The sequence below is a fragment of the Oncorhynchus mykiss genome, chromosome 2, assembly GCF_057628025.1.
Source record: "Oncorhynchus mykiss isolate SJ-2025 chromosome 2, ASM5762802v1, whole genome shotgun sequence".
NCBI lineage: Eukaryota > Metazoa > Chordata > Actinopteri > Salmoniformes > Salmonidae > Oncorhynchus > Oncorhynchus mykiss.
Window position 1 is genome coordinate 99164397 of NC_143023.1, and position 26369 is coordinate 99190765.

At 42.8% G+C, this 26369-nt stretch overlaps 1 protein-coding gene across 2 annotated transcripts; it reads right to left on the reverse strand.

The window, feature by feature from the left end:
- Positions 1-29: 29 nt before the first annotated feature.
- On the reverse strand, positions 30-16330 carry LOC110500795 (sulfide:quinone oxidoreductase, mitochondrial). Of its 2 annotated transcripts, none has more exons than XM_021578338.3 (10): positions 16227-16330; positions 12950-13181; positions 10957-11127; positions 10577-10630; positions 9756-9956; positions 8856-9065; positions 8300-8483; positions 1451-1518; positions 1144-1322; positions 30-876 (listed from the first exon to the last, which is right to left on the reverse strand). In XM_021578338.3, exons 2-10 carry the CDS (start codon positions 13172-13174, stop codon positions 819-821), a joined length of 1350 nt encoding a protein of 449 aa, XP_021434013.3. In that variant the 5' UTR covers positions 13175-13181; positions 16227-16330; the 3' UTR covers positions 30-818. The 2 variants fall into 2 exon arrangements, with proteins under 2 accessions (XP_021434013.3, XP_021434007.3); XM_021578332.3 differs by lacking the exon at positions 16227-16330 and adding an exon at positions 15990-16143.
- Positions 16331-26369: the final 10039 nt, after the last annotated feature.

A 26369-nucleotide genomic window follows, 5' to 3' on the forward strand; every position in this document is an offset into this window, starting at 1 on the left:
ACTGGAAGAAATGCAAGGACAAGCTATGGCATATTTGTTATTTATTGAAATTACACACACCTTTATAATATATAGCACATATTGTTTATGAAATGACAGAAGGCCAATCCTATGTAATAGAAGCCTACTGATGTGATGCTGATGGTCACATTAGCTGTAGAGATCTAATGTTGGCTTTGGAAATGAGTATTTCAATGCATTGAAGTATAAATCTGGTAAACTCTCCCCTAATTATCTTTATGAGTTGTGAGAATCTCTGTAAATCACATTTATAAGATATTCAATGATATACATTCCATTATCAGATTGACATTTTTATAAATATAGGCCTATATGTGAAACAAATCCTGCCTGGTAGCACATTTAAGCAATAAGGCCCGTGGAGGTGTGGTATATGGCCAATATACCACGGCTAAGGGCTGTTCTTATGCATGACGCAACGCGGAGTGCCTGGACACAGCCCTTAGCCGTGGTATATTGGCCATATACCACAAACCCCCGAGGTGCCTTATTGCTATTATAAACTGGTTACGAACATAATTAGAGCACTACAAATACATGTTTTGTCATACCCGTTGTATACGGTCTGATATACCACGGCTTTCAGCCAATCAGCATTCAGAGCTCGAACCACCCAGTTTATAATGAACGATATAGTATGTCATGGAATGCTGCAATATTACTTTTGTCATCGATTCACTTTGAGATTCCAATTGATTGTCAATGACTTGTTTAAATTGTATTATGAAATGATCGTGCTTATTGTAAAGATTACAGTGTAGCAGTCTGGAACAGCACATCTTAACAGGTTATAACTTCTATTTCATCCCAAGGTGCAGGATTTTCCTGATTGGTCCTGGTCCACCCCAGAATCCCCTTTGGGGAAAAAAGATCAGATGTACGTTGAAGACTAATATTCCCCCAACAAAAATATCCATTTAGACTTTATTTCCTGCCACTATAGTCTATATACAGGGTTGTGTTTATTAGGGCATACAACAGAAAACATTTGAAAACGTTTTTTTTGCAACAGAAAATGAAAATAAGGGTGTCTTATTGGTTAAACGCTCCATGTTTCAGTCAGTTTTTCCATTTTGGTGCCTAATGAACACAACCCAGGAATTCTCTTTGACAGCTACTTACTTGAGGAGACCATGCCAGTACAGATGAGGCATCACGTCAGCTTTCATTTGGTACATGGTCCATCTCTCCTTGCTTTGGTCAATGGGGAACGTCTCCAATGGCTGACCACTGTAGTCAAACTCAGCCAGAATGACTTTACTGTAACTCGTCACCAAAGGGCAGGAAGTGTAGCCGTCGTACTGTAAACACAAGTATTTTAGCACAGTGTTATCTCGTAGTTTATGAAAAAATTAAATACGTATTTGTAATAACATTTTTCAAAAAGGAGGTTAGGTTTAATTGATTTAGTCTTAGTTATGTAACGTACCTTCGTATCCGGCTTTTCATTCTTCAAGACTTTTGAAATAGTCCTGTCCAGAATACTAGACTGAGCAGCTGGAAATAAAATACACCATGTTATCTTTCCCACGCTCAATAGAAAATATACTACATGTAGCCAGGTCCATAATTATTGGCACCCTTGATAAAAAATTGTTATTTTTTTTTTTTTTAAATGGTATAAAAAAAAAAGAAATTCAAATACTGAGCTATATTGTATGCTTAAAACAATTGGGAAATTATATTGTTTTATACCAATACAATTGTTCAGAGAAGTAGTACGAAAAATCTGAGGAAGATAGGGGTCAAAATGATTGGGACCTCTGTTTTCAATACTCCAGGATAACAACACTGAGCCTTTTTCTAAAAATGTTTTATGAGATTGGAAAACACTTTGGGAGGGATCTTAGACCAGTGGTTCCCGCAAAGAGAAAACGACAGTCCAACATTACTTTAAGACATGAAGGTCAGTTAATCCGGAACATTTCAAGAACTTTGAAAGTTTCTTCAAGTGCAGTCGCAAAAAAACATTCAAGCGCTATGATGAAACTGGCTCTCATGAGGACCACCACAGGAAAGGAAGACCCAGAGTTACCTCTGCTGCAGAGGATACGTTCATTAGAGTTAACTGGCTCTCATGAGGACGGCCACAGGAAAGGAAGACCCAGAGTTACCTCTGCTGCAGAGGATAAGTTCATTAGAGTTAACTGGCTCTCATGAGGACGGCCACAGGAAAGGAAGACCCAGAGTTACCTCTGCTGCAGAGGATAAGTTCATTAGAGTTAACTGGCTCTCATGAGGACCACCACAGGAAAGGAAGACCCAGAGTTACCTCTGCTGCAGAGGATACGTTCATTAGAGTTAACTGGCTCTCATGAGGACCGCCACAGGAAAGGAAGACCCAGAGTTACTTCTGCTGCAGAGGATACGTTCATTAGAGTTACCTGGCTCTCATGAGGACCGCCACAGGAAAGGAAGACCCAGAGTTACCTCTGCTGCAGAGGATAAGTTCATTAGAGTTAACTGTCTCTCATGAGGACCACCACAGGAAAGGAAGACCCAGAGTTACTTCTGCTGCAGAGGATAAGTTCATTAGAGTTACCTGGCTCTCATGAGGACCACCACAGGAAAGGAAGACCCAGAGTTACTTCTGCTGCAGAGGATAAGTTCATTAGAGTTAACTGGCTCTCATGAGGACCACCACAGGAAAGGAAGACCCAGAGTTACTTCTGCTGCAGAGGATAAGTTCATTAGAGTTACCTGGCTCTCATGAGGACCACCACAGGAAAGGAAGACCCAGAGTTACCTCTGCTGCAGAGGATAAGTTCATTAGAGTTACCTGGCTCTCATGAGGACCGCCACAGGAAAGGAAGACCCAGAGTTACCTCTGCTGCAGAGGATACGTTCATTAGAGTTAACTGTCTCTCATGAGGACCACCACAGGAAAGGAAGACCCAGAGTTACCTCTGCTGCAGAGGATAAGTTCATTAGAGTTAACTGTCTCTCATGAGGACCACCACAGGAAAGGAAGACCCAGAGTTACCTCTGCTGCAGAGGATACGTTTATTAGAGTTAACTGTCTCTCATGAGGACCGCCACAGGAAAGGAAGACCCAGAGTTACCTCTGCTGCAGAGGATAAGTTCATTAGAGTTAACTGGCTCTCATGAGGACCGCCACAGGAAAGGAAGACCCAGAGTTACTTCTGCTGCAGAGGATAAGTTCATTAGAGTTACCTGGCTCTCATGAGGACCACCACAGGAAAGGAAGACCCAGAGTTACTTCTGCTGCAGAGGATAAGTTCATTAGAGTTACCTGGCTCTCATGAGGACCGCCACAGGAAAGGAAGACCCAGAGTTACCTCTGCTGCAGAGGATACGTTCATTAGAGTTAACTGGCTCTCATGAGGACCACCACAGGAAAGGAAGACCCAGAGTTACCTCTGCTGCAGAGGATAAGTTCATTAGAGTTAACTGTCTCTCATGAGGACCGCCACAGGAAAGGAAGACCCAGAGTTACCTCTGCTGCAGAGGATAAGTTCATTAGAGTTAACTGTCTCTCATGAGGACCACCACAGGAAAGGAAGACCCAGAGTTACCTCTGCTGCAGAGGATAAGTTCATTAGAGTTAACTGGCTCAGATTGCAGCCCAAATAAATGCTTCAAATAACAGACATCTCAACATCAACTGTTCAGAAGAGTGTGTGAATCAGGTCTTCATGGTTGAATTGCTGCAAAGAAACCACTACTAAAAGGACACCAATAAGAAGAAGAGACTTGCTTGGGTCAAGAAACACGAGCAATGGACATTAGACCGGTGAACATTTGTCCTTTGGTCTGGAGTCCAAATTGGAGATTTTTGTTTTCATCCGCCGTGTCTTTGTGAGACGCGATGTGGGTGAACGCATTCTTTGCATGTGTATTTCCCACCGTGAAGCATGGAAGGGGAGGTGTTATGGTGTGGGGGTGCTTTGCTGGTGACACTGATTTATTTAGAATTCAAGGCACACTTAACCAGCATTCTGCAGCGATTTGCCATCCCATCTGGTTTGGCCTTAGTGGGACTATAATTTGTTTTTCAACAGGACAAAGACCCAACACACATCCAGGCTGTGTAAGGTCTATTTGACCAAGAAGGAGAGTGATGGAATGCTGCATCAGATGACCTGGTCTCCACAATCCCCCAACCTCAACCAAATTTAGATGGTTTGGGATGAGTCAGACCACAGAGTGAAGGAAAAGCAGCAAACAAGTGCTCAGCATATGTAGGAACTCCTTCAAGACTGTTGGAAAAGCATTCCAGGTGATGCTGGTTGAGAGAATGCCAAGAGTGTGCAAAGCGGTCATCAAGGCAAAGGGAGGCTATTTGAAGAATCTCATATATAAAATATATTTGTTTAAAACCTTTTTGGTTACTACATGATTCCATATGTGTTATTTCATAGTTTTGATGTCGTCACTGTTATTCTACAATGTAGAAAATAGTACAAATAAAGAAAAACCCTGGAATGAGTAGGTGATCTAAAACTTTTGACTTTTAGTTTGTGTATTTCTAGTTTTTTAGTTTTTTTTAAAGTTACTCAGTCGACTCATTTCAAACTTATTCTTGAAAGTTGCACAAGGTGTGATATCTAAATTGGGTAGTACATCATCAGTTCCTCTTGTCATGTTAGTCATTGCAGACCTTACAGAGATATTTATAACTAGTCAGAAATGTCCAGATCAATTAGCCCAACTAGTCTGCTCATGTTTTTTTTAATTATTATTTTTGCCCATAGACATTGTTGTATTTAAAAAAAATATATATATATATATATTTTTTTTAAATGGCAACCTTTTCTTTGCACCCCATGACAAAATGTGTAGAACTGCAGGAAATAAGCTTTTGCATGACAAAATTATCTCCACTAACAAGAGGGGTGTGAACTGCTTGTGTCATGAACAGTGCTTGACACCATAGAAATAGATGTGGTGCATGCAGGTGGGGGGAGGGGGTTGTTCCCCAATGCTGGAAGGGGAGCCCAAGTGATAAAGTTTGGGAACCCCTGTCTTAGACCATTCCACCATACAACTTGATATCCTTCAATGTTATGGAGCCATTTTGCTTCCACTGGTCCTGTGGCCCTTGTTAAGGTCAACAGCATCATTAACTTTACCCAGTACCAGGACATTTTAGCCAAAAACCTGGTTGCCTCTGCCAGGAGGCTGACACTTGGCCGCAACTAGATCTTCCAGCAAGACAATAACCCCAAGCATTAATCAAACTCCACAAAGAAATTGTTAACTGAAATATCAACATTTTACAATGTCTATTTTAGTCTTTGGACTTGAACCCCATTGAAAACCTGTGGTTTCAAATCAAATCTTGACTTGATTTGAAACAGAGCAGATGAAGGATATGGAACTGGAAAGAATGTGTGTGGAAGAATGGTCCAAGATCCCTCCGAACGTGGTCTCCAACTCATAAAACATTCTAGAAAAAGGCTCAGTGTCGTTGTCATTACAAGGGGAGGGTTCCGGAGTAAAACAGGGGAGGGTTCCGGAGTAAAACAGGGGAGGGTTCCGGAGTAAAACAGGGGAGGGTTCCGGAGTAAAACAGAGGAGGGTTCCGGAGTAAAACAGGGGAGGGTTCCGGAGTAAAACAGGGGAGGGTTCCGGAGTAAAACAGGGGAGGGTTCCGGAGTAAAACAGGGGAGGGTTCCGGAGTAAAACAGGGGAGGGTTCCGGAGTAAAACAGGGGAGGGTTCCGGAGTAAAACAGGGGAGGGTTCCGGAGTAAAACAGGGGAGGGTTCCGGAGTAAAACAGAGGAGGGTTCCGGAGTAAAACAGAGGAGGGTTCCGGAGTAAAACAGAGGAGGGTTCCGGAGTAAAACAGTGGAAGGTGCTGGAGTAAAACAGTGCAAGGTGCTGGAGTAAAACAGTGCAAGGTGCTGGAGTTAAACAGTGCAAGGTGCTGGAGTTAAACAGTGCAAGGTGCTGGAGTTAAACAGTGGAAGGTGCTGGAGTAAAACAGTGGAAGGTGCTGGAGTAAAACAGGGGAGGGTTCCGGAGTAAAACAGTGGAAGGTGCTGGAGTAAAACAGTGGAAGGTGCTGGAGTAAAACAGGGGAGGGTTCCGGAGTAAAACAGTGGAAGGTGCTGGAGTAAAACAGTGGAAGGTGCTGGAGTAAAACAGGGGAGGGTTCCGGAGTAAAACAGTGGAAGGTGCTGGAGTAAAACAGTGGAAGGTGCTGGAGTAAAACAGTGGAAGGTGCTGGAGTAAAACAGTGGAAGGTGCTGGAGTAAAACAGTGGAAGGTGCTGGAGTAAAACAGTGGAAGGTGCTGGAGTAAAACAGTGGAAGGTTCCGGAGTAAAACAGGGGAGGGTTCCGGAGTAAAACGGGGGAAGGTGCCGGAGTAAAACGGGGGAGGGTTCCGGAGTAAAACGGGGGAAGGTGCTGGAGTAAAACAGTGGAAGGTGCTGGAGTAAAACAGGGGAGGGTTCCGGAGTAAAACGGGGGAAGGTGCCGGAGTAAAACGGGGGAGGGTTCCGGAGTAAAACGGGGGAAGGTGCCGGAGTAAAACGGGGGAAGGTGCCGGAGTAAAACGGGGGAGGGTTCCGGAGTAAAACGGGGGAAGGTTCCGGAGTAAAACGGGGGAAGGTTCCGGAGTAAAACAGGGGAGGGTTCCGGAGTAAAACGGGGGAAGGTGCCGGAGTAAAACGGGGGAGGGTTCCGGAGTAAAACAGGGGAAGGTTCCGGAGTAAAACAGGGGAGGGTTCCGGAGTAAAACAGGGGAGGGTTCCGGAGTAAAACGGGGGAAGGTGCCGGAGTAAAACGGGGGAAGGTGCCGGAGTAAAACAGGGGAGGGTTCCGGAGTAAAACGGGGGAAGGTGCCGGAGTAAAACAGTGGAAGGTTCCGGAGTAAAACGGGGGAAGGTTCCGGAGTAAAAAACAGGGGAGGGTTCCGGAGTAAAACGGGGGAAGGTGCCGGAGTAAAACAGTGGAAGGTTCCGGAGTAAAACGGGGGAAGGTTCCGGAGTAAAAAACAGGGGAGGGTTCCGGAGTAAAACGGGGGAAGGTGCCGGAGTAAAACAGTGGAAGGTTCCGGAGTAAAACAGGGGAGGGTTCCGGAGTAAAACGGGGGAAGGTTCCGGAGTAAAACAGGGGAAGGTTCCGGAGTAAAACAGGGGAGGGTTCCGGAGTAAAACGGGGGAAGGTGCCGGAGTAAAACAGGGGAGGGTTCCGGAGTAAAACTGGGGAAGGTTCCGGAGTAAAACAGGGGAAGGTTCCGGAGTAAAACGGGGGAAGGTGCCGGAGTAAAACAGTGGAAGGTTCCGGAGTAAAACGGGGGAAGGTTCCGGAGTAAAACAGGGGAGGGTTCCGGAGTAAAACGGGGGAAGGTGCCGGAGTAAAACAGTGGAAGGTTCCGGAGTAAAACGGGGGAAGGTTCCTGAGTAAAACAGTGGAAGGTTCCGGAGTAAAACGGGGGAAGGTTCCGGAGTAAAACAGTGGAAGGTTCCGGAGTAAAACAGTGGAAGGTTCCGGAGTAAAACGGGGGAAGGTTCCTGAGTAAAACAGTGGAAGGTTCCGGAGTAAAACGGGGGAAGGTTCCGGAGTAAAACAGTGGAAGGTTCCGGAGTAAAACGGGGGAAGGTTCCGGAGTAAAACAGTGGAAGGTTCCGGAGTAAAACGGGGGAAGGTTCCGGAGTAAAACAGTGGAAGGTTCCGGAGTAAAACGGGGGAAGGTTCCGGAGTAAAACAGTGGAAGGTTCCGGAGTAAAACGGGGGAAGGTTCCGGAGTAAAACAGTGGAAGGTTCCGGAGTAAAACGGGGGAAGGTTCCGGAGTAAAACAGTGGAAGGTTCCGGAGTAAAACAGTGGAAGGTTCCGGAGTAAAACAGTGGAAGGTTCCGGAGTAAAACGGGGGAAGGTTCCGGAGTAAAACAGTGGAAGGTTCCGGAGTAAAACAGTGGAAGGTTCCGGAGTAAAACAGTGGAAGGTGCTGGAGTAAAACAATTTTAAACCCTATCTTTTTTTAGATATATTTTATGTATAACTTGTTAAACAAAATCTCTTTCTCTGAGCAATTGTATTGGTTGGTATATAATAATATAATTCCCCAACTGTTTAAAGCATACAATATAACTCAGTATTTGATTTATTTATTTTATACAGTCTTTTTCACTCATCTTTATCAAGGCTGCCAATAATTATGGACCTGACTGTAGGTACAGGTTTTCAACCTGGCAGGTGGGCAGGCAAATACCATTAAAAAAGTTTTGCAAGAGCCGTTTCCCCTGACTTGGTGTTTTGTGGTGTTATTTTTTTGTAGTGGGAAAATAGAAGAACTGAAACCACATACCCACCGCAGCAGCCGTTTTGGCTGTTGGCAGGTTGGTGCAGTCTCCGATCCCAAACACGTTGGGATACTTGTTATGTTGAAGGGTCTCTTTGTTGACGTCCAGCCAGCCAGCCTCATCAGCCAATGAGGATCCTTTAATCACCGGGCTGGGTCCCATTGGAGGAGTGACGTGAAGCATCTCATACTGACAGAAAGAAAAGATTGATTCATTGACTGAAAATGAGCAAAAAACAAATGAAATTATACAACCGTGACTGTCTTGTTGTTGCCCAGTGAATGTTCCGATATGAATAATTCTGGATTGTTTGTTTCTTAGCATCAAGCTTCTATGTCATCTTAGATAATCTATTGCAGATGTGTAAAACAAACCCCTCTGAACGACCATTCCGTGTTCTCCATGTGTACATCATAGCTGCCTGGAACTTAGCCTGGTCCCAGATATGTCTGTGTTGTCTTGCCAACTCCTACGGTCTTTGTGACACATGATAATGACCATAGGCATAGGAGTTGGCAACATAACACAAACAGATCTGGGGCCAGGCTACCTGGAACTTACCTCAAACACTTCAGTTTCTCCAGGATTGTCAAGGTTTTCAAACACGGCCTCCTGCTTGTTGGCCCGGACCTCTACAAGGTTGTGTCTGAGATTCACCTGGATGTCGCGATTCTTCACTATCTCCCACAATGCATCTGCATATTTCTTGATCCCAAACAGCACTGGCAGTGACGTGTTGTACATGACGTTGGCAGTTGCCCTTTTCCCTGTCTTCGAGAAGGATCAGATCAGAATAACTTTTTATGCTGGGTTGTGTTCAGTAGGTATGAAATGGGTTTGTGTTCAGTAGGTATGAAATGGGTTGTGTTCAGTAGGTATGAAATGGGTTTGTGTTCAGTAGGTATGAAATGGGTTGTGTTCAGTAGGTATGAAATGGGTTGTGTTCAGTAGGTATGAAATGGGTTGTGTTCAGTAGGTATGAAATGGGTTGTGTTCAGTAGGTATGAAATGGGTTGTGTTCAGTAGGTATGAAATGGGTTGTGTTCAGTAGGTATGAAATGGGTTGTGTTCAGTAGGTATGAAATGGGTTGTGTTCAGTAGGTATGAAATGGGTTGTGTTCAGTAGGTATGAAATGGGTTGTGTTCAGTAGGTATGAAATGGGTTGTGTTCAGTAGGTATGAAATGGGTTGTGTTCAGTAGGTATGAAATGGGTTGTGTTCAGTAGGTATGAAATGGGTTGTGTTCAGTAGGTATGAAATGGAAGAAAAATACTTTAAAACGGAGTGAAACAGGAAGATATTATCTGAACACGTCTAATAAGAACCACTTCTGTTGCAAAATGTTTCGGTAAAATGTCCGCTAACACGACCCAGATCATTAGACAAAAAATGCAGGGTCATCATAATACTTGTTTATGAAGCTTTATCTGCTGTATTTTTGTATCAGTCGTATTACAGTACCTTTCTGAGATAAGCATCGGTCAGGTACATGATCTTCTGTGGTGCTCCTGCACACTTCACCGGAGTGTTGGGGAAAGAGAATATAGCATTTCCCTCCTTGAAGTTCTGCAGGGCACTCCAAGTCTTCTCCACGGTTTGCACGGAGTAGTTTGAACCAATCTTAAATTCCTCCCAATCATCGATCTCAGGCAGGCCTTTGATCTAGAAAGTCATTGTAAAAAAAGACCAAAAGATTATATCATTGGCAGAGACTGACGCAAACAATTGTAACGACCTCGATATATCATAAATAAAAGAATGTCCACAACAGAGGAACGAATTCCCTAATTGAACAGTTTATTATTTATTAGTTTAACATAAATCACACAGGCTACTGTTTGGCCATAGCCTACACCAAATAACTAACTGATAACAACAGAACATCAGAACACAGACAACAGAACACAGGTAACAGAACATCAGAACACAGGCAACAGAACACAGGCAACAGAACATCAGAACACAGGCAACAGAACACAGGCAACAGAATACAGGCAACAGAACACAGGTAACAGAACACAGAACAACAGAACACAGAACACAGGCAACAGAACACAGGCAACAGAACACAGGCAACAGAACACAGGCAACAGAACAACAGAACACAGGCAACAGAACAACAGAACACAGAACACCGGCAACAGAACAACAGAACACCGGCAACAGAACAACAGAACACAGGCACATGTAACTGTCCAAACGTGTCTCTACACTATTATACAGTAAGTCTTGTGTTGAAACAATATTGAGGAAGTGAAACTAACAATCTATGTTATTATCACCTTCTCGTAGTGTAGTTGTAGACCTAGAGCCACTATCAGATACTGGTAGGAGATCTGTTACAGGGAAGACAACACGTTTCAGTCAGTAGTAGGGTGGAAAATGATTGTACGCCTACCTCCTTGGATAGGACAAGTAAAGCTGAAATTGACTTCATTGACATTTGGTTAGTTGCATATCAAGACCCATTTCATATTAAGAGAATCTCTATAGCATTTGAGGTTGCCAGGAAAGGTGGGAAAAAATAGATTATGACAACACTCGACTGACCTTTTGCCTTGCTCACGTCGATACCAAGCCCAATAATGACGTTTGATCAAGTCAATCAACATGTCTTAAATCAAATGAACGATAGGGAAAGTAAAAAAACAGCCCTTCCTACCTCCATGCCATTGTCTGTGCGTACAGTGTGTGTGTCTGGGTCGATCTCCCGTACATTCGATTTCACCCACTTGACTCCAGGAGGTATGACACTGGCTGTAGGGCGACCAGAGGCGGCCACACTTTTAACTCCAGCTCCAACCAACGTCCAGATGGGTTGATAGTAGTGCATCTATAAAACACAGGGAAGAACGCTGCTCAATAAATGTTGTCCCATGCACTAGACTACAAGTTCATCCTCAATAGCCTGTGGATGTCCCAAATGGCACCCTCTTTCCCTAAATAATGCACTATGGGCTCTGGTCAAGTAGTGGACTACAGAGCCTTCAGAAAGTATTCACACCATGGCCTTTTCCCACATTTTTGTTGTGTTTTACAGCCTTAATTTAAATGGGATTTTTTTTTAAATAATAATAATTGTCACTAACCTTCATTTAATATCCAATAATGTCAAAGTGTAATTGTGTTTAGAGTATATATATTTTTAAACAAATTCATTAAAAAAAATGAAAAGCTGAAATGTCTTGAGTTCAATAAGTATTCAACCCCTTTGTTAGATTAAGCCTAAATAAGTTCAGGAGTAAAACGTTGCTTAACAAGTTATATGGAATAGTGTTCAATATGATTTTTGAATGACTACCTCATCTCTGTAACCCACACACAAACACAATTATCAGTAAGGTCCCTCCGTCGAGCAGCGAATTTGAAACACAAAGACCAGGGAGGTTTTCCCATGCCTTGAAAAGAAGGGAACCTATTGTTAAATGGTCAAAATAAAATAAATAGCAGACATTGAATATCCCTTTGAACATGGTGAAGTTATTAATTACACTTTGGATGGTGTATCAATACAAAGATACAGGTGTCCTTCCTAACTCAGTTGCAGGAGAGGAAAGAAACTGCTCAAGGATTTCACCATGAGGCCAAATGTGACTTTAAAACAGTTAGAGTTTAATGGCTGTGATAGGAGAAAACAGAGGATGGATAAACAACATTGTAGTTACTCCACAATACTAACCTCATTGACAGAGTGAAAAGAAGGAAGCCTGTACAGAATATAAATATTCCAAAACATGCATCCTGTTTGCAACAAGGCACTAAAGTAAAACTGCAAAAAATGTGACAAAGCAATTGACTTTTGTCCTGAAAACAAATTGTTACGTTTGGGGCAAATCCAATACATTACTGAGAACCATTCTCCATATTTCCAAGCGTAGTGGTGGCTGCATCATGTTATGGGTATGCTTGTAATCGTTAAGGACTGGGGAGTTTTTCAGGATAAAAAAAGAAACAGAATGGAGCTAAGCACAGGAAAAATCCTAGAGGAAAACCTGGTTCAGTCTGCTTTCCACCAGACACTGGGAGAAGAATTCACCTTTCAGCAGGACAATAACCTAATTTCACAAGGCCAAATCTACTCTGTAGTTGCTTGCCAAGAAGACAGTGAATGTTCCTGAGTGGCCATATTACAGCTTTGACTTAAATCTACTTAAAAATCATTGGCAAGATCTGAAAATGGTTGTCTAGCAGTGAGAACCAATTTGACAGATCTTGAAGAATTTTAAAAACAATAACGGACAAATGTTGCACAATCCAGGTGTGGAAAGCTTTTAGAGACTTACCCAGAAAGACTTGCAGCTGTAATCTAAAAAAGTATTGACTCAAGGATGTGAATACTTTTGTAAATGAATACTGTATTTCATTCTCAATAAATTGTGTGTAGATGGGTAAGAATTATATATTTTTAATCTATTTTGAATAAAGGCTATATAAACAAAATGTGGAATAAGTCAAGGGGTATGAATACTTTCTTAAGGCACATTGGATTGACTGTAGATTGTAGGCCTCTCTGATTGAGGGGTTGGGTTATATTCGGAAGACACATTTCAATTTAAGTCATTCAGTTGTACAACTGACTAGGTATCCCCCTTTCCCTAGCACCGATGCTATAGAGAATATGGCGCCCTTTAGCAGTCAACAACTGTCTTTAATACCTCACTGGTTTCCACTATGGCCACATTTTCCGCCCCTAGCTTCCTCTTCATCCGAGCACTCATTGCGATGCCCCCAGTTCCTCCTCCCAGCACTAGGACCTTGTAATGCTCTTTGGAGGAGGCACTGCTGCTGCTGGTGTGGAGACGACAGACGCCAATACCAGCCGTCCTATGGCACTGCCTCCACAGGGCTGGCTGCCGGCGCATGACTGTCACTGTTGCCATGTTTTCTCTAGAATGTATTCAAAAGTCAGAATTCAGTTGCAATGATTACATAGGCTTAAAGTGACAGATTATTGACAGGCAGTGTAGTCAAAGGAATGAACAGCAGAGGGCGCACGTCTGCAAACATAAAAACAAGCACCTTTAAAAAAAAAATGTTTTTTAAAGTATTTACTTTAGTTTACTTAGTAAATATTTTCTTAACTCTATTTTCTTAAAAGTGCATTGTTGGTTAAGGGCTCGTATAGGTAAGCATTTCACCTTAAGGTCGTATTCGGTGCAAGTGACAAATGCTATTTTATAGTAGGCTTCCCTAGTAAGTTAAATCATGTTAAAAATACTTTTCTGGACATTTAAAAAAAAAAAAAATCAGGTACATTTTCCAGATGTTGAATATACGTATTTTCCAGGCGTACATTTTCGGTTCTGAATGAAAGTTAAAAAGTGCTCATTAGAGACATTGGGCCAAATTTCAACTGCCACATACATTCTTAATAAAGTAAACATTATAACACAATAATTATTTGTTTATCCATTTAATATAGGAAAGAGGAGCCAAATGAAGATTTCAACATATAATTTAGACTAGGTGAGTATCTGGAGCATCAGCATTTGTGGGTTTGATTACAGGCTCAAAATGGACAGAAACAAATAACTTTCTTCTGAAACTTGTCAGTCTTCTTGTTCTGAGAAATGAAGGCTATTCAATGAGAGAAATTGCCAAGAAACTGAAGATCTCGTACAACGCTGTGTACTACTCCATTCACAGAACAACGCAAACTGGCTCTAACCAGAATAGAAAGAGGAGTGGGAGGCCCAGGTGCACAACTGAGCAAGAGGACAAGTACATTAGTGTCACGTTTGAGAAACAGACGCCTCACAAGTCCTCAACTGGCAGCTTCATTAAATAGTTCCCCCAAAACACCTGTCTCAACGTCAACAGTGAAGAGGCGAATCCGGGATGCTGGCCTTCTAGGCAGAGTTCCTCTGTCCAGTGTGTGTTATTTTGCCCATGTTAATCTTTTCTTTTTATTGGACAGTCTGAGATATGGCTCTCTTTTAGCAACTCTGCCTAGAAGGCTAGCATCCCGGAGTCACCTCTTCACTGTTGACTTTGAGACTGGTGTTTTGGGGGAACTTGCGCGGGCTAACATTTTCCCAGTCTAATTGTAACCAAATATCCAAACGGAAATTCCATGAAAACAAAAATCCGACATTGATTGATAATCAAGACGAGTCCCCACGCTTGTCTCAAAGCAGCGCGATAACTACTGTCCCATTCATGGGGCTGTAAAAGCAACAATATAATAAATTCCTTCAGTGGCACTAGCCTACTTTATTCCAATATTTTCGTAATTCAGTGATATTCATTCCCACAATAATTATTAGTTGATTCATCCACTTGTGGTTGAGAAAACGTGCATACATAGTGGTGGGATTTGCGAAGTAATGAGGACACGTCTTGCAAAGTGTATTACTGCCATGAAGACCGTAACAGCCTAGTAACGGGCACTGCCTAACAACCACCCGTATGAACCATAAAATCTCATGAACGCATATTGCTTACGCCAGATTTAGCTAAAACTAGTCTTATTTTTTTTATTTGTGCAACAGGTGTACATTCTGATCCCAAAGTCGGACGTATATACGCCGATTTAGCATTTAAAACCAACTTGTTTATGCCCAACTGGTGCAACAGGCTGGCCGGAGTACTGTACTGAAATCAGGCTACTGATGGGACTTTGATAAATGCAGAAACTCAATCCAAATAAACGTTCTGCCACAGTGATCGTGTTATTTTTGCAAAGACTATTTGATTCCGAGTTCGGACATATAAAGTTTGTACGTGAAAACGAATTATAAGATGCATACTTTCAATTTTTCCCGAACTCACTTCAATCGCGTATTAAAGAGGGAGGTTGAGCTGATTAAGCGAGCAGACGTTTTAATCGGCGCATTCTTACTTTGAATATGACCTTACACCGATCAATATCAGAAGAATAGGGTGCATGTTTACATGACTAAAGCCATACTCCGCCTTCTGTCATAATCACTTTAATATCAAATTAGTAGTGTGCGTGTAAACGTACTCTATGATTGGTTCAGATTTGTTACGGACCCCAATCAGATGGGCCAAATCATGGCCGGTCTGACCAAATCTGAACCAAGCGTAGACTTCTACATTTGGGCCAAATCCGGACCAACAATCGGTATCAGTGGAAGTTGGAAATCATTGCTAGTCCAAAAGCCGTCGGTCCATGCTTATAGTGAATTGAGGCTACAGTATATTGCCCCGACATCAAATTGTGTTGTCGCATAGTGCGTAGCTGTCTCACGACCAATTTTACTTATTCAACATACTTCATTGCCGATGCACATGGTAGGCTACATCTATGTGTTTTGTTGAAAAATAATTGTGTAGAGAAAGGTTATTTGAAGTCAACAACAGCTTATTCTCAGATATTCTCATAAATGATTAGCAATCAAGTTATCCAGGCTGTATCACAACCGGCCGTAATTGGAAGTGCCAAAGGGCGGCGCCTTCATTGTAAATACGAATTTGTTCTGACTTGCCTAGTTAAATAAATAAAAATAAGTTATAACTCATGCAGAGAAACCCTATTCATGTTGCCGCATTCAAGAAAATCGGAACTCGGAAACTCCGACATTTTCTACTTGGAAACTCGTAGAAAGATAAACTCAGTTCCCCACTTGGAAAGTATCAGAATCAACCAAAAGGAAGCTCACCGCAACAAAAAAAACGTATTAATTTTTTTGTCTTGAAAACACCAAAAATTCTGTCATGGTAGAAACCTACCTTATTTAATGAAGGAAATTGCGAAAACGGGATATGATCCTTGCAAGCTGGCGATCTACCCGCAGACTTCTATTAAAACTGGTCTATCTTTTTGAACACACGCCTCGAGAGTGTCACGGATTGCATAATACCCAGAATGACCTGGGTCGCGTTCAGTATGGCACATCGTTTTAAAACGTACTGGACACGAATTATTCCACCTTTACCCTGTTGACTTTCCAAACCACCTTAACTTACCGGTTTCAAAAAAGTTCCAGGTAAAGTCACACGGAAAAGAAAAAGAGAGAACTTTCTATAGTTTTCAAACGCACCACTTGTCGCTGCAGAGCCAATTAGGGCAGTCAAGGCTACAGTAACCTCGCCCCCAGGCTATTGCGCACAACGGAAATTGGAAGAAGTGTCTGGGGACTAGATTAAGGCGACGGTAAATACAAATTGGCCTCATTTCACAAAACCCCGACTCAAACCAGTTCAAACAGTAGCTGGGTCATTCTATTAAACCTGTATTTTTTTTAGTTCCTCAGACCTTTTTTAAGTTTATTGGATCACCGACATCTAATTTAAAAAGCTTAATTTATATACATTGAAATGTCCCCTGTAATGAAGTGTAAGAAACATGACATTTTTTTAACAAGCATTTTCCCTACACTACAAGCATTTCGCTACACTGGCAATAACATTTGCTGACCATGTGTATGTGACCAATACAATTTCATTTGATTTGATTTGAAATATCAGAAAATATGTTGTTTTTAACTGAAACAATTCATTTTGTCATGTCATCTGTGGCCTTCACTGAATCTCTACTTAGGATATGACGAATACAATTTGCACATAGATTTAGCCATCGATGTAAACATCTATTTGTGCACTTTTGGTGAGTATGTATTTTTCCAAATAAATGCATGATTATTGATTAAAATTGCAATATTTATTTGCGTACCTCATTCTACCCTGTTATGCCAACCAATCTCGCCCCATAAAAAAATGTGAATTTATCCTTATATGCAACCTGGTCTTCATACCAAATGTAACATATCGTGCTAAATGGAGTGTTTTGCTAGCACAGACTGGAATATGTTCCGGGATTCCTCCGATGGCATTGAGGAATACACCACACCAGTCATTGGCTTCATCAATAAGTGCATCGGTGACGTCGTCCCCACAGTGACTGTACGTACATATCCCAACCAGAATCCATGGATTACAGGCAACATCCGCACTGAGCTAAAGGCTTGAGCTGCCGCTTTAAAGGAGCTGGACTCTAACCCGGAAGCTTATAAGAAATCCCGCGCTATGCCCTCCGACGAACCATCAAACAGGCAAAGCGTCAATACAGGACTAAGATTGAATCGTACTACACTGGCTCTGAAGCTCGTCGGATGTGGCAGGGCTTGCAAACCATTACAGACAACAAAGGGAAGCACAGCCGAGAGCTGCCCAGTGACAAGAGTCTACCAGACGAGCTAAACTACTTCTATGCTCGCTTCGATGCAAATAACACTGAACCATGCATGATAGCACCAGCTGTTTCCAGAAGACTGTGTGATCACGCTTTCCAGAGAGGGAGAGCGGGAGCAGGTGTAGCAGTACCCCCACCCCCCTCTAGGGGCGCCACACGGCGTCCCACCTGGGTGAGCCTGATGGGCCAGCCGAGGCATGGGCGCTGGACAAGCCTTTTGGGGCGTAGAAGCCCAATGAACCAGCAGAGGCATGGGAGCCTGGCGAGCCGGCTGAGGCGTGGGAGCCCGCCGATCCCCGGCGTGGGAGCCTGATGGGCCGGCTGAAACATGACGTGGGGACAAGGCCATCCCTGCCGGCCAAACCCTCCCCTTACCAGGATGATGCTGGGCCAATTGTGCACTGCCCCATGGGTGTCCCAGTCGCGGCTGGCTGCGACAGAGCCTGGACTCGGACCAGGATCTCTAGTGGCACAGCTAGCACTGCGATGCAGTGTCTTAGACCACTGCGCTACTCGGGAGGCCCCGATGTCAGCATTCTGTAAGGATCGACGCTGGTAGACGAGAAGCATGTACAGGAAGTGAACATTTAAGGAGCAATGGACATGGAACAGGACAGGACAGTGTCTGGACATGAACACATAATGACATTAACATTAACACTTATCTCCCTCACTAGCCTTAAGCACCAGCTGTCAGAGCAGCTCACAGATTACTGCACCTGTACATACCCCATCTATAATCTAGCCCAAACAACTACCTCTCCCCCTACTGTATTTATTTATTTATTTTGCTACTTTGCACCCCATTATTTCTATCTCTACTTTGCACATTCTTCCACTGCAAATCTACCATTCCAGTGTTTTACTTGCTATATTGTATTTACTTCGCCACCATGGCCTTTTTTTTGCCTTTACCTCCCTTATCTCACCTCATTTGCTCACATTGACTTATTTTTCTACTGTATTATTGACTGTATGTTTGTTTTACTCCATGTGTAACTCTGTGTTTTTGTATGTGTCGAACTGCTTTGCTTTATCTTGGCCAGGTCGCAATTGTAAATGAGAACTTGTTCTCAACTTGCCTACCTGGTTAAATAAAGGTGTTCTCAACTTGCCTACCTGGTTAAATAAAGGTGTTCTCAACTTGCCTACCTGGTTAAATAAAGGTGTTCTCAACTAGCCTACCTGGTTAAATACAGGTGTTCTCAACTAGCCTACCTGGTTAAATAAAGGTGTTCTCAACTTGCCTACCTGGTTAAATAAAGGTGAAATAAACATTTTAAAAAATTAAAATTAATGCTGACACAGGGAACAAATGGGGGAGCAGACAGTTATAGATGGGACAATCAACAAAGTGAAGGACTCCAGATGAGTCCAGTGATCGCTAATGCGCGTAATGATGGTGACAGGTGTGAGTAATGAATGGCAGCCTGGAGCTGAATATGATACAAGACTGTGAAGATCTGTGTCATTCTGGTCATGCACACCTCGACCAACGTAGCTAGTTCATTAGCTAAGCTAGTTCATTAGCTAATCTAGTTCATTAGCTAAGCTAGTTCATTAGCTAAGCTAGTTCATTAGCTAAGCTAGTTCATTAGCTAATCTAGTTCATTAGCTAAGCTAGTTCATTAGCTAAGCTAGTTCATTAGCTAAGCTAGTTCATTAGCTAAGCTAGTTCATTAGCTAAGCTAGTTCATTATCGTGATGTCAGTTGCATGTGCAAAATCTCAAGTGGAAAATCTCAAGTGTGCCCTTGAGCAGGGCACTTAACTCAAATTGTTCCTGTAACTCACTCTGGATAAGCGTGTCTGCTAAATTATGTAAATGTGAGGAGATCCAGTGGGGAAGTCCAGAGCTGATTGGGCAGTGGAGTACTATAGGCTCAGACACGTTTAAGACCTACACTGAGTGTACAAAACAGTTGGAACATCAATTCGTTCACAAATTGAGGCTGTTATGAAGGCTAAAGGGGGTGCTACTAAGATAATGTAGGAAGGTGTTCAACATGTTATGTACACTCAGTATCTGTGCCTACGCCACCTCTGCAAGGTGTGGAAAGCGTTCCACAGGGATGCTTGACTCCAATGCTTACCACAGTTGTGTCAAGTTGACTAAATGTCCTTTGAGTGGTGGACCATTCTTGATACACATGGGAAACTGTTGAGCGTGAAAAACCCAGCAGGGTTGCAGTTCTTGACACACTCAAACCGGTGCGCCTGGTACCTACTACCATACCCCGTTCAAATGCGCTTAAATATTGTGTCTTGCCCATTCACCCTCTGAACGGCACACATACACAGTCCATGTCTCAATTGTCTCTAGGCTCAACAACTATTCTTTAAACGGTCTGTGATTGATGTGGATTCAACAGGTGACATCAATAAGAGATTATAGTTTCACCTGGTCAGTTTCTCTCATGAAAATAACATGTTGTGTCCACAGATCAAATCAAATCAAAATTATTTATAAAGCCCTTCGTACATCAGCTGATATCTCCAAGTGCTGTACAGAAACCCAGCCTATAAAACGCCAAACAGCAAGCAATGCAGGTGTAGAAGCACGGTGGCTATGAAAAAACTCCCTAGAAAGGCCATAACCTAGGAAGAAACCTAGAGAGGAACCAGGCTATGAGGGTTGGCCAGTCCTCTTCTGGCTGTGCCGGGTGGAGATTATATCAGGCCAATATCAGGCCAGGTGGTTGTCGAGGGTGCAACAGGTCAGCACCTCAGGAGTAAATGTCAGTTGGCTTTTCATAGCCGATCATTAAGAGTATCTCTACCGCTCCTGCTGTCTCTAGAGAGTTGAAAACAGCAGGTCTGGGACCGGTAGCACGTCCGGTGAACAGGTCAGGATACCATAGCCGCAGGCAGAACAGTTGAAACTGGAGCAGCAGCATGGCCAGGTGGACTGGGGACAGCAAGGAGTCATCGTGCCAGGTAGTCCCGAGACATGGTCCTAGGGCTCAGGTCCACCGAGAGAGAGAAAGAAAGAGAGAATTAGAGAGAGCATACTTAAATTCACACAGGACATCGGATGAGACAGGAGAAATACTTCAGACATAACAGACTGACCCTAGACCCCCGACACAAACTACTGCAGCATAAAAACTGGAGGCTGAGACTGGAGGGGTCGGGAGACACTGTGGCCCCATCGGACAATACCCTCGGACAGGGCCAAACATGCATGATATAGCTCCACTCACTTTGCCAAAGCACAGACCCCACACCACTAGAGGGATATCTTCAGCCACCAACTTACCATCCTGAGACAAGGCTGAGTATAGCCCACAAAGATCTCCGCCTCGGCACAACCCAAGGGGGGGGGGGGGGGGGAATCCCAGTGGAGAGAGGGGAACCGGCCAGGCAGAGACAGCAAGGGCAGTTCGTTGCTCCAGTGCCTTTCCGTTCATCTTCACACTCCTGGGACAGACTACACTCAATCATAGGACCTACTGAAGAGATGAGTCTTCAATAAAGACTTAAAGGTTGAGACAGAGTCTGCGTCTCTCATATGGGTAGGCAGACCATTCCATTAAAATGGAGCTCTATAGGAGAAAGCCCTGCCCCCAGCTGTTTGCTTAGAAATTCTAGGGACAGTTAGGAGGCCTGCGTCTGGTGACCGTAGCATACGTGGAGGTATGTACGGCAGGACCAAATCGGAAAGATAGGTATGAGCAAGCCCATGTAATGCTTTGTAGGTTAGCAGTAAAACCTTGAAATCAGCCCTTGCCTTAACATGAAGCCAGTGTTGAGAGGCTAGCACTGGAGTAATATGATCAAATTTTTTGGTTCTAGTCAAGATTCTAGCAGCCGTGTTAGGCACTAACGGAAGTTTATTTAGTGCTTTATCCGGGTAGCCGGAAAGTAGAGCATTGCAGTAGTCTAACCTAGAAGTGACAAGAGCATGGATTAATTTTTCTGCATCATTTTTGGACAGAAAGTCTCTGATTTTTGCAATGTTAAGTAGATGGAAAAAAGCTGTCCTTGAAACAGTCTTGATATGTTCATCAAAAGAGAGATCAGGGTCACGAGTAACGCCGAGGTCCTTCACAGTTTTATTTGAGACGACTGTACAATCATCAAGATTAATTGTCAGATTCAACAGAAAATCTCTTTGTTTCTTGAAACCTAGAATAAGCATCTCTGTTTTGTCCAAGTTTAAAAGTAGAACATTTGCAGCCATCCACTTCCTTATGTCTGAAACACAGGCTTCCAGCGAGGGCAATTTTGGGGCTTCACCATGTTTCATCGAAATGTACAGCTGTGTGTCATCCGCATAGCAGTGAAAGTTAACTTTATGTTTCAGAATGACATCACCAAGAGGTAAAATATATAGTGAAAACAATAGTGGTCCTAAAACAGAACCTTGAGGAACACCGAAATTTACAGTTGATTTGTCAGAGGACAAACTATCCACAGAGACAAACTGATATCTTTCCGACAGATAAGATCTAAATCAGGCCAGAACTTGTCCATGTAGACCAATTTGGGTTTCCAATCTCTCCAAAAGAATGTGGTGATCGATGGTATCAAAAGCAGCACTAAGGTCTAGGAGCACGAGGGCAGACGCAGAGCCTTGGTCTGACGCCATTAAAAGGTAATTTACCACCTTTACAAGTGCAGTCTCAGTGCTATGATGGGGTCTAAAACCAGACTGAAGCGTTTCGTATACATTGTCTGTCTTCAGGAAGGCAGTGATTTGCTGCGCAACAGCTTTTAACTTTTTTTTTAGAGGAATGGGAGATACGATATAGGCTGATAGTTTAAAAAAATATTTTCTGGGTCAAGGTTTGGCTTTTTCAAGAAAGGTTTTATTACTGCCACTTTTAGTGAGTTTGGTACACATCCGGTGGATAGAGAGCCATTTATTATGTTCAACATAGGAAGGCCAAGCACAGGAAGCAACTCTTTCAGTAGTTTAGTTGGAATATGGTCCAGTATGCAGCTTGAAGGTTTAGAGGCCATGATTATTTTCATCATTGTGTCAAGAGATATAGTACTAAAACACTTAAGTGTCTCTCTTGATCCTAGGTCCTGGCAGAGTTGTGCAGACTCAGGACAACTGAGCTTTGGAGGAATATGCAGATTTAAAGAGGAGTCCGTAATTTGCTTTCTAATGATCATGATCTTTTCCTCCAAGAAGTTCATGAATTTATCACTGCTGAAGTGAAAGCCATCCGCTCTTGGGAAATGCTGCTTTTTAGTTGACTTTGCGACAGTACCAAAATACATTTAGGATTGTTCTTATTTTCCTCAGTTAAGTTGGAAAAATAGGATGATCGAGCAGCAGTAAGGGCTCTTCGATACTGCACGGTACTGTCTTTCCAAACTAGTCGGAAGACTTCCAGTTTGGTGTGGCGCCATTTCCGTTCAAATTTTCTGGAAGCTTGCTTCAGAGCTCGGGTATTTTCTGTATACCAGGGAGCTAGTTTCTTATGACAAATGTTTTTGGTTTTTAGGGGTGCGACTGCATCTAGGGTAGTGCACAAGGTGAAATTGAGTTCCTCAGTTAGGTGGTTAATTGATGTCTGTACTCTGACGTCCTTGGGTAGGTTAGAGGGAGTCTGGAAGAGCATCTAGGAATCTTTGGGTTGTCCGAGAATTTATAGCACGACTTTTGATGTTCTTTGGATGGGGTCTGAGCAGAGAATTTATCGACTTTTGATGAATGAAAACACATGTCCAGGTAAAGTGTTTGCATCACGTTGGATCAAACAGATTATTATGGTCTGTTCACATCCACTGGTACCTGTTTGATGATGTCCTTCCAGCCCCACAGACTTATTTATAATGAAGATATTCATTGTGTTCTGTGGTCATGATTGTAACATACCGCCGAAGCCTCAGCCTGCCAATAGGAAGTGTATCCAGTGGCGACCCAGCCTGTGATGTTTCAACAGACAGGCTCAGGTCTCTTCGGGTCTTTCGATTCGTCCAGTAGCTGTTGAGGAGTAGAGAGGACGGTCTCGCTGACATTTCTGTAGTAACTGGGAGCCTACATAAAGGGATTTATGATTCTGATGACCTGTTCAGTAAGATGATCTGTTCTGACCTGTTGACATATTCTGACCTGTTGACCTGTTCTGATGACCTGCTCAGTAAGATGATCTGTTCTGACCTGTTGACCTGTTAATCTGTTCTGAAGACCTGTTCAGTAAGATGACCTGTTGACATGTTCTGATGACCTGTTCTATGTTGTTAATGTCTGCTATGGTTTGTTTAGTTAAGAGTTGGGTTAATACAATTTAATTCAAATTGATATAAATTGCCATCGTCACATGGTTACTTCTATGAAATACAATGTTTATAGAAAATCTCGGAGTGAATTTGAGAATAAACTAAACCAATTGATATGGAAGCTGTATTTGTGTCACGCCTGCTCCCTCTCTCCCTCTCGAGGGCACCAGGCTGCCCTTCATTACGTACACCTGTCACCATCATTACGCGCATCAGCACTCATTGGACTCACCTGGACTCCTTCACGTTGTTGATTGCCCCCTCTATATCTGTCTGTTCCCTGTGTCAGCATTATTGTCGTAATGTTATTTTATTCCCCCCGTCCAGACGCTGTTCTTGTTTTGTTTGATGTCCGTTTTCCATTAAATGTTCACTGCCTGTACTTGCTTCTCGTCTCCAGTGTCGGTCCTTACAGTTTGTCTCTTCAACTCTGTTACCATCTTCAACCCTGTTACATGACCATTTTTGTGACACAATTTTGGAAGGTTTATGAAATATGAATTTAATGTTTGTTGAGCTCAGTCTGAAATATTTCGAGCAATCATGAGAATATAGACATTATTTCAAATTCTGAAGTGAAACCATACTTTTTTATTAAAAATGATGAGGTCGATGACACACAAAGTGTCCATTTCAGGCTTTAATTTGCAAAAGTGTGAGATTTAATATATATTTTATATTTGTAATTATTGAATTAGTTTGAGGGACATATGATTATTACAAGTATTTTTTTATAATCATATTCAGACGACTTCCATACTGTCCATAACGCGGTTGAAGACAAATGGTGTCCGTATCAGAAGAAAATGGCCGACAATCATAAGGCTGTAACGGTCGTCGTATGAAGGAGAAGAGGAGGACCAATGCGCAGCGTGGTAAGTGTCCACATTGATCATTTATTATCACGAGAACACTGAAACAAAATAACAAAGGAGAATGACCGAAACGAAACAGTCCTGTCTGGTGTAGACACAAAACAGAAAAAAATCACCCACAACTCAAGGGTGAAAAACAGCGATTGACAGCTGCCTCTGATTGAGAACCATACCAGGCCAAAACACAGAAATACCAAATCATAGAAAAACTAACACAGACAACCCACCCAACTCACGCCCTGACCATACTAAAACAAAGACATAACAAAATAACTAAGGTCAAAACGTGACAAGGGCTTTGATGCCTGAGATAGGAAAATATGTTTCTTGGAGGTTAAATATGTCCTTCATGACATGGGGTATTAACAAGAAGAAAATACATTGGGTTAAAAAAGTTTAAAAAAAATGTAAAGTCCAAATCATTTGGTGGAATGACCCAGCTGTGGAAAAAGATTTGGTTGTAACAGAAAAGAAAATACAGGCTCGTCAGCACAACAACGCCCGTCAGCTGAGTAGTACACAGGAACGGCACCACTGTCAAAGGGAAATCCCTGGAAATGGGTCACTACTATCAAAGGTCACTACATTCACACAGTATACTGCTGCTATGCAACCTGCAGCCTAAAGGATGCTTGCACAACCAACAGCTGAGCTGTTCGCCTCAGAGGTACTTACATCGCACGGGATTATCTCACCTTCATTGATCTGTTCCGGCCGGCTTTGTATCTGGAGACTCGTGCCATCAACAAGGTGAGGGACACTACGTCCAGCCAGTACTTTGGTTCATTAGGCGAAGGGGAGGAGGGCGAGGATTAAAATCAACTCAAACTTTATTTGTCACATGCTCCTAATACAACAAGTGTAGACTTTACCGTGAAATTCTTTACTTATTTTCCCCTCCACAGATCCTGCTGAAGATGGTCCGATGGGTGTTCCCAGACGTTGCCGGCAGTGGTGGTGCAGGCAGCCTAACGTCATCCCCGCAAAGGAGAAGGTGGACGTCAAACAAATCAACCTGGAGAAGTGCCAGACCAGTATGGAGAAATTTGTCGTACGTACCTGGACCGTCCCTAACCTCTAGCCCACCACTGCTGTCAAATACTGTACATGTCTGAACAACGTAGTGTCAGGGCAAATTCATATAAGTCTGTGACACTCCATTTAGCATGATATGTTACGTTACATGGATGGAACGGCGGTCGTACAATATTGTGCGAATTGGACGACGTAAATTATCCTACATCTTGTAGCATGTGTAGTATTATACGTCTTTCTCTCTGACCAGGTTAACTGATGTGTCATAACAACAAAGGACACATTACAGGGAGAGTCTACGTTTGGTGGTCAGTTGAACTAAAGACAAAGGTTAGGATCATTTACGTGGAAGGTTAGGTGAATTAAAGACAAAAGGTTAGGATAATTTACGAGGAAGGTTAGGTGAATTAAAGACAAAAGGTTAGGATCATTTACGTAGAAGGTTAGATGAATTAAAGACAAAGGTTAGGATCATTTACGTAAAAGGTTAGGTGAACTAAAGACAAAGGTTAGGATAATTTACGTAGAAGGTTAGATGAATTAAAGACAAAGGTTAGGATAATTTACGTAGAAGGTTAGATGAATTAAAGACAAAGGTTAGGATCATTTACGTAGAAGGTTAGATTAATTAGGTTAAGTTCAGAATAAGGTTGAGGGACCCACTGCTAGAACTGCTGCTGCAGTGGGTCAGTTTGTTTGAGCACTAGCCTGGTTGCTAGTCTCTTTCTGCTCTCTCATCAACTCCATATGGAATTTTCATGCTTAACAGGGA

Coding starts and splice junctions, on each gene's coding strand:
- LOC110500795 (XM_021578338.3), bottom strand. CDS start 13,174: ATGGCAACAGTGACAGTCATGCGCCGGCAGCCAGCCCTGTGGAGGCAG. Junction 8,484..8,855: donor GAGAAACTGAAGTGTTTGAG/GTAAGTTCCAGG, acceptor TCTTTCTGTCAG/TATGAGATGCTTCACGTCAC. Junction 1,519..8,299: donor CAAAACGGCTGCTGCGGTGG/GTATGTGGTTTC, acceptor TTTTATTTCCAG/CTGCTCAGTCTAGTATTCTG.